Genomic DNA, 12,802 nt, shown 5'->3' with positions numbered 1-12,802 from the left:
CAGAAGTTTTCGTATTTTCCTCATAACCCAGTTATTTTCTTCCACATCCCCTAACCCAAGGTGTGCTTACCCACTTGGAAGACCTCTACTAAACAATGGAGAGACACAGCAGGGTTTTAAGGAGGTGAATAATGTGAACATGTGTGGGGGCAGGAGGAGGGGAGGAGGCTAACAATAACTCTAAGAGGAGTAAGAAGGAAAAACCAGAGGAAAAAAAAAGAGACCAGGAAAAGAAAAATCATTAGGATGCCATTTGCAAGACATCCAGCAAGTGATAATGAGGTGCTAACCTATAACAGTGGGGGGTCACATGTGAAAGATTAAATGACATGCCCAAGGACACAAGTCATGGGAAGTGCCCGAACAAAAACCTCGGTCTCTAGGTTGCACTGACCTGGGAACGGTGTATAGAATGGATTTGCAGAAAGACCTTTATCATGAAATTTGTGAGACTTCTCTTTCCACGTACTTTTGTCCACAATGTTTGATTATTTTTAAGTCTAATTTTATACTATTACATTAAAAGGGGGGGGGGCACCTGGGTGGCTCAGTCGACTAAGCGTCTGCCTTTGGCTCAGGCCAGGATCTCACAGCTCCTGAGTTCGAGCCCGGCATCGGGCTCCATGCTAACAGCTCGGAGCCTGGAGCCTGCTTCGGATTCTGTGTCTCCCTCTCTCTCTGCCCCTCCCTTGTTCATGCATTGCCTCATTCTCTCTCTTTCTGTCTCTAATATAAATAAACATTAAAAAGAATTCTTTTTTAATTTGAGACTTTTCACTTCCAAATCCAGAAACAAAATACTTTATCATAGAGAAAGTACAGGGATTTGAAATACACCCTTCTGTAAAAGGAATAAGCTATTCCAAGACACAGATTTACAGGATGGAATCCTTACAAGTGAGCTTCCAAACAAGCTTTTTAAATGAAGTGCTATCAGAGAAGTCATTTAAGAAGCCAGATTCACATTGTATTAATGTGACAAGTATAACAAGATAAATACATCATATGATTCTCAAATGACATAATTAATGTCGCTTATGTGACATATTCCTATTAATGATCTTTTATTATGTGTGAACAGTAAAATAACATTAGATAAGCAATGAAAAAATCCAATCAGCAGCAGCTTTCCTGCAGGTTTTGACTGCAGTCTTATTTACACAGTGTTATCTGATACTAATCCTTGGATTTTAAAGAGCAGGAATCACTTCAGAATTGTAAACAAACATGCTTCTATGCAATGAGCATTTTAATTACTATCATTTCTGCAAGTACAAGATAAAAATAATGTGTGGTATGATAGCCTCACAGGGGAAAGTATATTTTGCCAGGCCAATAAGGTTACATTAATAAAAGGATCATGACACTGAATCAGGAGTCTGGTCCATGGCTCCTGGTAGTATGTCATTTTAACAATGAATGCCACGGATTTTCTGTGGAAAGTGTGGCTGTCCCCTCCCTTCCTAACATTCTCTACAAAAGACCAGAATCAAGTGTCAAAATATTCTGGTGCTCTTTAATAATCCACTACAGTCTAGTATCTATGAATCAATTGAAATATTTTGTATCTTTTCTTACATGTAAACTTACTACTACCTCTTAGAATAAGAAAGTCTAAAGATCCAAGTTTTACAAAGTGATAGTTCTTTTTTACTTTTACATCAATATTTATTGAGCAACTATATTATCCTTGACACCAAAAAAAGAGGTATGAGATATGGTTCCCAAACTCAAGGAACTTGAAGTGTAATTGAGAGGCTGGATACGAAAAGAGATTTTTTAAAAGATTGCTATCTCATGGTTTCATGAGTTTGAGCCCCAAGTTGGGCTCTGTACTGGCATCACGGAAACTGCTTCAGATTCTCTCTCTCCCCTCTCCCTCTTTCTGCTCCTTCCTCACTCATGCTGTCTCTGTCTCTCTCAAAATAAATAAATAAACTTTAAAATTTTAGTTAAAAAAAAAAAGATTGGTATCAATAAAAGGCACTCAGCCTAGAAGAGCATAGATTCTAAATGCTCCAAGAATTCAGAGGTAGATAAAATCACTGTGTCTCTTCAAGAAGGAGAGGGAAGAAGAGCATCTTGGTGCCAGTATCCAGAAATGAGGGAGCAGAGCTATGGCTAACCTTCTTATATACTGAGATCACCTCAGCAATCAGCCTTTATCTTTCCTGGATAAACTCCCAAGTACAGGGGTGAAGAACACACATCTTGAAGTAAACCAGGGCTGGTCCAATCCTGCCATGCTATGTGACTCTGGCTAAGTCATTGCATCTCTCTAAACCTGTTTCCTTCTCTGTAAAATGCAACATATAACACCTGCCACCTCACTGAAAAAGAATTAAATCAATGGATGCGAGAACAAGTAGAGATGCTTACTGGCATGAAAAAAATGGCAGCATGATATTAAATGTCATTCTTACCATGATGCAATCACAGTTGCACAGAATCGTACTTTTTAGGGAGAATTACAGGGCTCTTGGTAGGAGGTCCCCTATGCTCTGGAAGACTGGGTCCTAAGTTCCTCACTGGTTGTGAGGGTGAAACGTGATTAATCACGTTTTGGTGGTTTCTTGGCGAAAAGTTTAGGAGACCCTAATTGAATATTGGAGCACACATCTTGAATTTTAGTATTCAGTTTAACTCAGCAAGTAAAGAAAGAGGACTAAGGAGCTCCCCTCCATCAGGTATCCCAGCTGTATTCTCAGAGACAAAGCAGCCTAGAAGCTATGGTCATTCTCTTAAGAGTTATCCCGGAATTGATAAAAGCCAGGACTGGTAGCTGACAGGACACCAGGACAGCGAGTTACCAACCAATCCTAGTCATAAAGCCCAGCTATAGACAAATGCTATTTGGGGCAGCCAGCATTCTATAGATGATCTTCCCAGCTTTGTTAAAATCACATCAATGCAGTATCACTTTTCATCTGTAGCGTAAAGGATTTTTATGAAACAGTTTGGCAAAACACATGGCATGTGACTATTCTACTACAAATGTGTTAGCAGACCCAGCCAGAAACCATGGCAATGATCTGATCATGAGAGTATTCTTGAAAGAATAAGAAAATAAACCTAATTTTTATAAAGACTTACTGTTGCCCTACCGGTTTTGAATACTGAGTATTGTCCAAAGAAGCTTCCATTTCCAATGTAGAAACATCAAGAATTGTTCTCAAGCCACCACCAAAAAATCACACAGTATTTGATGGCTCAGCTTATTTTTTAATCTTCTATGAACTCTGCAGAATTATATCTGGATCTTTATAACATGATGGTTTGGGATTATGAATACAGTGGATAAACACAACCTTCTGTTATAGCCATTTAAGCATCATAGAGTGAGTAAATACTGCAGAGTGAATCCTAACACTTGAAACAGAATCTTCCAGAGTCCAGAAATCCACCTGACTGCCAAGAATAATACTTCCGTGGTTCAAGCAATACCAGTACCCAGAGGGGTTTCCACAGACATAACTGCATGAGTTACTGCATATTGGGTAAAATAGAAAAAACAGACATTTATGAATGTATAGTTTGCAGACGTCTTAAAAGTACTCATAAATATGCAATTTACAAATACAGAAGAAATGGGGGAGCACTTTAGGAATACACAGTATCTGTTTAAATTGCTTAATTATATGGTTTCTTCTACGGTTTTCCTCAACCTGACTCTGAATTTGATTGGGGATTAGAAGGAAGTGATAACGTGGATCTCTTTTAACTAAAGTAAATGAAACCAATCTCACTGAAAGAAGCTCTACGATGAGAACTAATATATGAGAGATTCTGACTTCAGGAGGAGGTAGAAATGACTTAGTGTCAGAGATCAAAATTGCATTAATTACATATCAAAGAAAACCTTTCAATTTACCAGGCTATACTAAAGCATGGTTTGTTAGATTCTCTAGCAATATAGCCAACGCACAATATCAGGGAATCATCTCCCACATGATTTCTATCTCAACTCTGGTATAAAACACGGTATCACACATCATGCCACAAAGAAGGAGTCAGTTTGGCTAGTTCAAGTAAAACACCATCCAGCTGCTAACCGAGACAGGTCAAGGCTGGGGAGGGGCACAGCACATTCAGTTCGCTGTGCTTTCCTTTAGAAGAATGTCAATAAAAACCATGGCCAAACGAGGTATTTGAGGGGCGGGGGGAGGTCCTGCTATGCAGTGAACCACTGGGTTCACCTAACAGCGCCAGTCAGACAAGTTAGCAAAAGGGAATCCTAGCCAAACCTACAGCCGCCAACAACTTAAAGAAAGCTGTCTTTCTCCCTGAGCGTCCTGGGGTAGGGACCAGTCCCACATTTAGAAACGTTATTTCTGGGACCAATAGCAATTTATTTTGATAGAACCACTGGATTTTTTTTTTCTTGAGTTCTCAACAAAGGAGCCATATTAGGAAATAATCTCGCAAAAAGCAAAGTGCCCCCTCCCCCTCTTCCCCACGATCGATGCACACACGCCCGTGCACGCTGACACGCACAGACACACACCCGTGCACAATGGCCGGCGCGCGCACTCGCGCGGGCCCACGCGGCAGCCCGGGAGCCCCGCAGGCAGAAGGCCCGGGCCGGCCCCAGGCGCCGGGGCAGGAGGCCCCGCGGCCGGGCTGCCCGGGAACCAGCTGCCGGGCGGTTGTGCTGGGGATGTTCGCCCCCCAGCGGGGCCCTTGGGAAGCAGCTGCCAGAGGCTCGCAACCTATTAACCCCTTGGGGAAGTAGGTGCTGCAACACCCACCTGCAGGGACGCTGGAATGTATGGGGGGTGGGGGGAGGGTGCGGCCCCAAATGCCCCCCCCAGAAACAGGGCGCCACCGAGTCCTTGGACTCTGGCAGCTCTTGGCTGGGTCCTTGCAAAGCTAATCGTGTCGCTGGTTTCACGGGGCTTCTAAAGCAACCGGGTGTTTCTGAGCTGTCACCCCTGAGACTCCAGGCACACCAAGAAGGAAAAACTTAAGAGGGCAGTGGACGCAGGCTAGACTTAGTAACTCGTCCCTGGGGGACTGGCGCCAAGTCCCTAAAGGGACTGAGATGCTTGGACCGGCCAGCCCAGCAAACTACAGAAGGGATGGAGGGACCCGAGGGCAACCGCCCCCAGTCACCCTTCCCTGGGTCGGGCATCAGGGCCCCGTCCCCGCTCCAGGACACTTACCTTCTTCCGGGGCTGCCATTTCATCATATTTGTACAGCCGATACGTGGAACATCAAGATGCTGGCTGGGGGCTGGGGGCAGATGCAGGGCAGCCGCGACTGCAAGTCATGCTGCCTCCCTCCCACCCCCTAATTCTTCCCCATATTCACTGCGAAGGGAAAAAGCCCAGGAGAGTCCAGTCTTTTCGCCTTCAGTTCAATGAAAAGTATCCCCACACCACGAACACACTTCCCACCGGGCTAGGAAGTCCCAGCAGCAACCAGCGTACTCCTGCCAGAGCGGGGCATTTTCCCCCCCACCCCAGCCGAGCGCCTGCAAAGGGAGCCTGCGGCAGGGGGTCTCCACGCCGGCTGCAGAGACCCTCCCTCAGAGAACAGACTCAGGACGAGAGCTGCTGCAGAAACGGAGCCGGGCTCCTGCCATCCAAACCCCTTTTGGCGAGTTCTCCTCTTCTCAAAAAAAAAAAAAAGATTAGACAAGCAATCAAACCCTCACGCGCAGCCTGGAGCAACTCCCAAAATTCTGGGTGTATTTCTCGTTTGTAAAATTTAGCAAAGAAAATTCCAAAGATCTGTAATCAGAGCTTCTTTACGCCGCTTTTTCTTCCTTCTTGGCTAACTTGGGGAAAGGATCTGCCTTTCCCGAAATGCCTACCTTCCCTGAACACTGTAAATAGGAAAACTTGGTTTGTGTGTTTAGATTTTTTTTTTTTTAATTCCCAAGAACCTTAGTGGGGAAAGGCTGGAAGGAAATCCTGCAAGAACCCAACTCCACAGCTCAGTCTGCACTAATGACTTCCTTCCCTTCAGTGTGAGCACAGCCTGCCCAGCTCCAGCCACACAGAGCAAACGGTTTCTGGGTCTTAGTGCCACGACATCTGCTCCAAAGCAAAAAGTAAGCATACAGTTTGAGAGGCACCCAGCAGCTCCCAAGGAATCAGAGCCAGAAGAGACCTACAAAATCAGGAAACCATTTCAAAAGATGTATTTCAATTTGTGAGTTACATCAAGAGAAAACAAAAAAGGAATAGAAAAGGACTCTAGTCCAAAAAGCTACAAAATCTCAGTGTGTGATCTGAAGAAAAAAGATTTCAGGTATGTTAAAAAATAAAAAAATTTAATCAAGAAAAAACTCTGCTTCTCTAAATCTAGCACTAATTTCATTCATCTTCTGTAAAATGATTCCATCCTATTTAAGGAGATACATCTCCAAACGCAAGATACTATGTAATTCCACTATTATTTGTCATCCAACATGTCTATCAAGTCCTATCCCACCATGAGGCTATTTTGATAGATGGGAATATAATGGCTGGTGTAAGCTTCTAGAATACTAATGTACATAATAACAGTAACTGATGTACTATGAGTCCAAGTTCCAGCAACGTTTAACTTATTAGTCTCCGAGTTCTATATGCATTGGCAGGATTGGCTAATGTAGGTGATTCTATGCAGATTGGACACTAACCGTACCTGATTATAAATGTTACTAAAATACACAAAACAGTTATCAGAAACAGGTTACTTTTGAGATCTTTTCTAAGCCTAAGAGTCTGAAATTCAATAGTGAAAGCATTACCTTTTTTATAATAATGATATTAACAATTACAGCTGAATGAATAGGTATTGTATCTTAAACCACTACTCCGTGCCAGGATCTATCCCTACATTCATTATCTGAAGCCCTGCAGGGAAGGTCTTATCGTTCCATTTTCCAAATGAGGACACTGAGATTCAGAGGGGTCACGTGCTCAACCAAGACCACAACGCACGGAAGGTGCTGGGGCTGGTATTCAGACCCACAATAATGTGATTCCAGGGCCCATGAGCTATTGACAATGTGCATCATAGCTACCTCTCATCTCAGTAGAACTATATTAAGTGCCTATGACCTAAGCACCTATTATTTGCCAGCCCTTGTTCCAGGCACTAGAAATATGAGTAGGAGGCTTGTCCCTGCTCTTGAAACTACATACAGTAGTCAGCAGTCAAATAATACCAGCAAATAACACCAATACTCTGTATATGTTCTGACATACCCAAATCATTCTACACAGCTTAATGTGGTTATCCTGCTAGCATGCAAAGGTCAGTAAATTGCAAACCAAATTCATCTATCTACCCCAAAATCAGTTTCTCTTCCTAGCTTTCCTTCATCTGTCCATAGCACTGTTATCATCCCAGGATAACAAAACCTTGACATCATTCCTTATATTTAACCACCAAGTCCTTTCCCTTCTTTCTTAGACATCACTTTCAAACTCCTATTGCTGATCTCTGAAGCAAGAGCCTCACCAAACAAACATACACTAGGTACAAACATACACTAGATACAAAGCAAAATTTAGGACAGAAAGGTGTAATGACAAGTCCCTATGCTAGAGAAAGTTACAAAGAAGTTAGGACAAAACAGAGGACACATAAGAAGACAACCAGGCATTGCCTTAGTCAGTTAAACAACAAAGGACGTGGTCAGCAGTTGTGCCAGGAGTTAGAGGCAGAAATCATTGTCAACAGGGATGGTCAAGGAAGGTTTCACAAAGGAATGTGAAGTAAACATTCAGAGGAGATACAACTCATTCTAGAGCCAAAAGCCAAGGTGCTTACCATGGTCAGTAATTGATCTTCAGGATCTGGACCCTTCTACCTTTCAGAACTCATCTCTTACCCCTCTCCTGCTCGCTTTCTCCGCTCCTGCTCTATTGACCACCTCACTATCCCAAGGGCGCACCCTTAGGACATATACTTGTTGCACCCTCTGTGTGAATCACTCTTCCTTCAGATAGCCTCTTGTTTCTCTCCCTTGGTTCCTTCAGGACTTTGTTCAAATTACCATATTAGAAAGGCTGTCTCTCACCATTCCTTCTAAAATAATAGCACCATGGCCCACACACCACTACGTTCTATCTTCCTTATTCTGCTACAATTTACTTCATAGCCCTTATGACATATATTTTATTTGTTTGCTTAATGTCTTATTCATCTCACAAGAACATAAATTCCAAGGGAGCGGGGACTATGCTCTGCTATAATACCAACACCCAGTGAAAAATACCTGACACAATAAGCGATCATTAAATATTTGTTGAATGAAAGAGAAAAGGAGAAGAGTATGAACAAAAGAGACAAGCATATATAAGATGTATTCAAGATACACAATACTGACCTGCCTAAAATATAAGGCTTAAGTATGAGAACGTTAGAAGCAGAGTCTTTGTCTTGTTCAGTTTTTGTAGTCTTCTGTGCCCCAAGTTGTAGCTGGCACAGCAGAAGTGCTCAATATTTAATGGAAAAAAGAATGAATGGGGACAGGTGGGTGTGGGGGTAGGTGTTAAAGGGTGAATGAGTGAAAGTCAGTTCCGTTCTATACAAAGTAAAAGGTACTTTGGTAAGGTATTCTGCAACCAAATGGTAGGGGATGTTGTAAGGCAGAGAAATTTGGACTTTATCCTATAGAATGCACTGAAGGTGTTCACGGTAGGAAAAGGGCATTAATTGAAGCAGCATTCTTTTATTTTTACATTTTTAGTACATATATTTAAATTGTCTACAGGACATTACTATTAATTTCCCAGTCACCTAGTTCTACTTTTTTTAATTCCAGTATAGTTAGCACACAGTGTCCCATTAGCTTCAGGCATACAATACAGTGATTCAACACTTCCATACATCACCCAGTGCTCATCACAACAAGGGCACTCCCTAACCATCACCTATTTTCCCCCATCCACCTCCCCTCTGGTAACCATCAGTTTGTTCTCTACAATTAAGTCTCTTTTTATTTCCCCTTTGTTCGTTTGTTTTGTTTCTTAAATTCCACAGATGAGTGAAATCATATTGCATTTGTCTTTCTCTGACTAACTCATTTTGGTTAGCATTATACTCTAGCTCCATCCACATCATTGCAAATGGCAAGATTTCATTCTTTTTATGACTGAATAATATTCCATTATGGTATGTATACCACATCTCCTTTATCCATTCATCTATCCATGGACACTTTGCTTCCATAATTTGGCGATTGCACATAATGCTGCTGTCAACACAGGGGTGCATGTATCCCTTTGAATTAGTGCTTTTGTATTTTTTGGGTAAAGCAGCATTTTTAAGCAATCTAATATAGAGCAAAATATTAAACCAAAATATTAATTATAAGGCTGTTTTTTATATAAACCTTTAGATTTTTTAAAACTATGTAAGCTATTTAAATGCTTATTACTCTGACCATTTGACAGATATCAAAACTAAATTTCAGAGGGGTTAAGAAACTTGTTCAATGCCACACAGCAAGCCAATGGCAATGGAAGGGCTAGAACCCAAGGCTTATAAATCAACGCCTCAGTGATGAAAGCGGGAACCTACAACTGCTTAGGGGGTCAAGGAAAAAGTTTCTATTTTCTACTCTGCCTCTGACTTACTGATATAACAAAAATTTTCAAAAGGGCAAGGCAGGTGACATGACTAAGTAAAACACAGTCAGGGATAAGACAAAAGAGAATTGTGAATATGGTAAACCTTGAGGATACATAAATAATGTAAAAGACGAAGCTGAGACATAACTTTCGTCAATTGATATCATGCAGGAATATCAGTCTAACAGTGCCAGATACTCTAAATTTTCATGAGAAGCTAAAAATTTCCTGATTTTTAACCGTTTGCTCAAAAATTTTAAAGCATCCTAAGAGGCCAAACAAAACATGCCTGTAGGTCTAAATTCCATCTGCATGTCATAATTTGTGACTGCTGACTTAAGCCACTCAAGGCTTTACTTTCCCATATGTAAATTAAGGGACCTACATGGTTCCTAAACCCGGGGGCTGTTCTGAAAGTCATCTGTGAAGCCATATGCACACCATGCACGGTCTGTGGGCTGAAGAGTAATCTCCCATACTCAGACCATGTTGGACTTAAAAAAAGACAAAGTTATTTAAAATGGGGAAGGGGGCTCTGAAAACAGTGGACTGTTATCAGAAAAAAAAGAGAAAATATATGTATGTTTCTATGAAAAGTCAGACTCAATCCAAAACTCTAAAGTGAGGAGCACCTGGGTGGCTCAGTTGGCTAAGCATCCAACTCTTGATTTCAGCTCAGGTCATGATCTCGCAGTTTGTGAGTTCGAGTCCTTTATCAAGGCTCTGCTCTGGCAGCACAGAACCTGCTTGGGATTCTCTCTCTTCTCTCTCTACCCTCCCCACTTGCATTCTCTCTCTCTCCAGTGTAAATAAACTTTTAAAAATAAAAAATAAATAAATAAATAAATAAAACTCCCAAGTGATACAAGGTTTTAAACTCATTTTCAATCATTTAGGTTTATGTCCTTTGGATCACTTATTTGTATGGCATTTCTTCCCCTGCTGTCTGGGGAGTATTTCAGGTTTCATTTAACAGGTACCACACGATAGAGGACCATTACCTAGAAGCCTTTAAATACCAATACAATCTTAAATCACCTTATTTATTTCATGTCTTTATTTTGCTTAATCCAAATTGAATCAGTAATTCTATCTGAAATATTTATAAAATTACTATTATACCAATACACTTTACTTTCTCCATCAGTAATTATTTATAGAAAACCACCAAGCTAACACAGTTCAAAATGTTGTAATTTAGCTTCTTGTTTCAAAGATCCAACATCAAACAGCAAGAACACAGTTTCTCAGATCCACAGCTACTAAAAGGCATTTTTACAACTGCTTTATTTTTTAACATAGCACTTCGTAAATCATTTGTCTAAAAGCAGATATTGTAAAACAGCTTTTTAAATTGTATTTTCCTCAATAACTACTTGTCTATTCAAATCTGAACAAAAGCAAGAAAGAGGAAATGAATGAAGAAAACATACCTTTTTTCATTGTTGTAAATTTTCTTGAGATTTCCTAAGGAATGAGATGTCTATCTTTGATCACAGGGTAAATGCCTGAAAAAGCCAGCCTCATATTTATTTACATTTATTGTGTTTATAAGTAGAATATTCAACTCAATGTAAAACAGTATTTAGAAAATATACTAATTTTCCTAAAGATCAAATTATTTTCAAGTATCAAGTAACTAAAGAGGTGGTAGGAAAGTAAAGGAACAAAGGGAGAAGTGTATTTGAGATCAAAAAAAATTTTGCCTCATTAGTGATATTTCACACATTTGTTTGCTTTCAGAATGTAAAGGCCTTGCTTTGCTAAAAAAAAAAAAAAAAAGAAAACTAAAATAAGTTGTTACAGTAAGAATTCTGCTACCACAGCCAAGCTGATGCGGGACTCTGTTCCCGTTCCTCAGGAGGGAAACTGATCCAGAAAGGATCACCTCTAACCTTAGCCATCTCACTTCCTTCCATTCTCAGGCAGCGTCAGAGAAAAAATTCCAATCCTTTAAGTCCAACACACACCGACTCAAGAACTCATTATAAACAAGGGACTGTACTACAGGGTGGGAGGAGACAAAAATGCATCACGTGATTTTTGCCCTTGAGAAGACAGCAGTCTGAAGAACGCGACAAGCAGACGACTAATAAAAATAACAACAGCAACTAACGAACGCTTACGCATCTTGCTATTTTTCTGACTCTTTAGACCCCAACTCTTGGCACAAGCGCAGAGCTAGAAGAATGAACTAACTATAATGGTATATTCTCTCATTAAGACTAGGGAAGCCCTAAAGGGTAATTAATTCTGACAGTGGCAAATGAGAAAGGTTTTGCAGGTAAGGTGGGACAATATCCTTTCAACAAGCAGAGAAGAGGCTTGGGGAGGACTGTTCCAGACTGAAGAAATGGAGCCAAACATGAGCCAAAACATGGAAGTGTGGAAAGTGTTGGCCACATTAGCAAAGCATCCACTAGATCTGAAACCTGTAACACAAGGCAAGGTGTGGTGGACTCAAGGTGAGAAGGCTGTCAATATTATCTTCACAGTAATAACTTTTATTTATTGAGTATGTACAAAGTATTGAAGTATTTCACATATTTTTTATTTCATTGATTCTTCCTAACACTTTCATGAGGAGGAACTATTATCTTGCCCATTTTACAGAAGAGGAAATTAAGATTAATGGGTTAAGTAAATTCCCAAAGTATTATGGCTAGAAAGTGTCAAAAGGAAATTTAACTCACATTCTAAAGCCTTGTTCCTAACTCCTGACTTAGAACACAATGATGAGCAGCATAGGGTTTTAATCAAGGTATTGGCAAATTCACTTGATTTTTATGCTAACTCTGAAAGGAAGTACTGTGAGTGACAGAAAGAACAGGAGAATAAAAACAGGAAGACCAAGTAAGTTTCTGTCGCAATTGCTCAATAACAGAGGAAGAGGCCTTGAATTAAGACAGCAGAAACAGAAAAAGGATCTTAAGAGACATTTCATAAGTAAAACAGGTCCTATATACCTGATAGAGCAGGATCTCAAAATATTTCATGGTCCTTTAAGAAAAGACACAGCCCACTAACTGAGGTAGGGATCACAGAAAGAACAAGTAGGTACTAAATTCAATTCGAGACCAAGTCAGAGTACTGATAAGAGATACACAGGAATGTGGAGTAGGTAGGTAGAAAGGGGTGTTCTCTGGAGTCAAGGAAACATATCTATAGCTATAGATTTGGGGGTCATTCACATAATGATGATATTAAAAAGTTTTCAGTTAAAAGATCC

At 40.6% G+C, this 12,802-nt stretch overlaps 1 protein-coding gene across 4 annotated transcripts in view; it reads right to left on the bottom strand.

Moving 5' to 3' along the window:
* Window positions 1–12,802, bottom strand: part of TTC28 (tetratricopeptide repeat domain 28) — a 632,666-nt gene that overhangs the window by 421,477 nt on the left and 198,387 nt on the right. The window contains exon 1 of one of the 4 annotated variants that reach the window (XM_040463784.1): window positions 5,163–5,983. The exons of the other annotated variants lie outside the window; for them this stretch is intronic. Within the exon in view, the coding sequence (XP_040319718.1) occupies window positions 5,163–5,189 (27 nt within the window). The 5' untranslated portion in view covers window positions 5,190–5,983. Of the gene's footprint in view, window positions 1–5,162; window positions 5,984–12,802 lie in introns of those variants that run through there. 4 annotated transcript variants of the gene reach the window in all.

The sequence above is a fragment of the Herpailurus yagouaroundi genome, unplaced genomic scaffold (assembly GCF_014898765.1).
Source record: "Herpailurus yagouaroundi ecotype Mexico unplaced genomic scaffold, PumYag 428, whole genome shotgun sequence".
NCBI lineage: Eukaryota > Metazoa > Chordata > Mammalia > Carnivora > Felidae > Herpailurus > Herpailurus yagouaroundi.
This window is presented reverse-complemented; position numbering and strand designations above follow the sequence as displayed.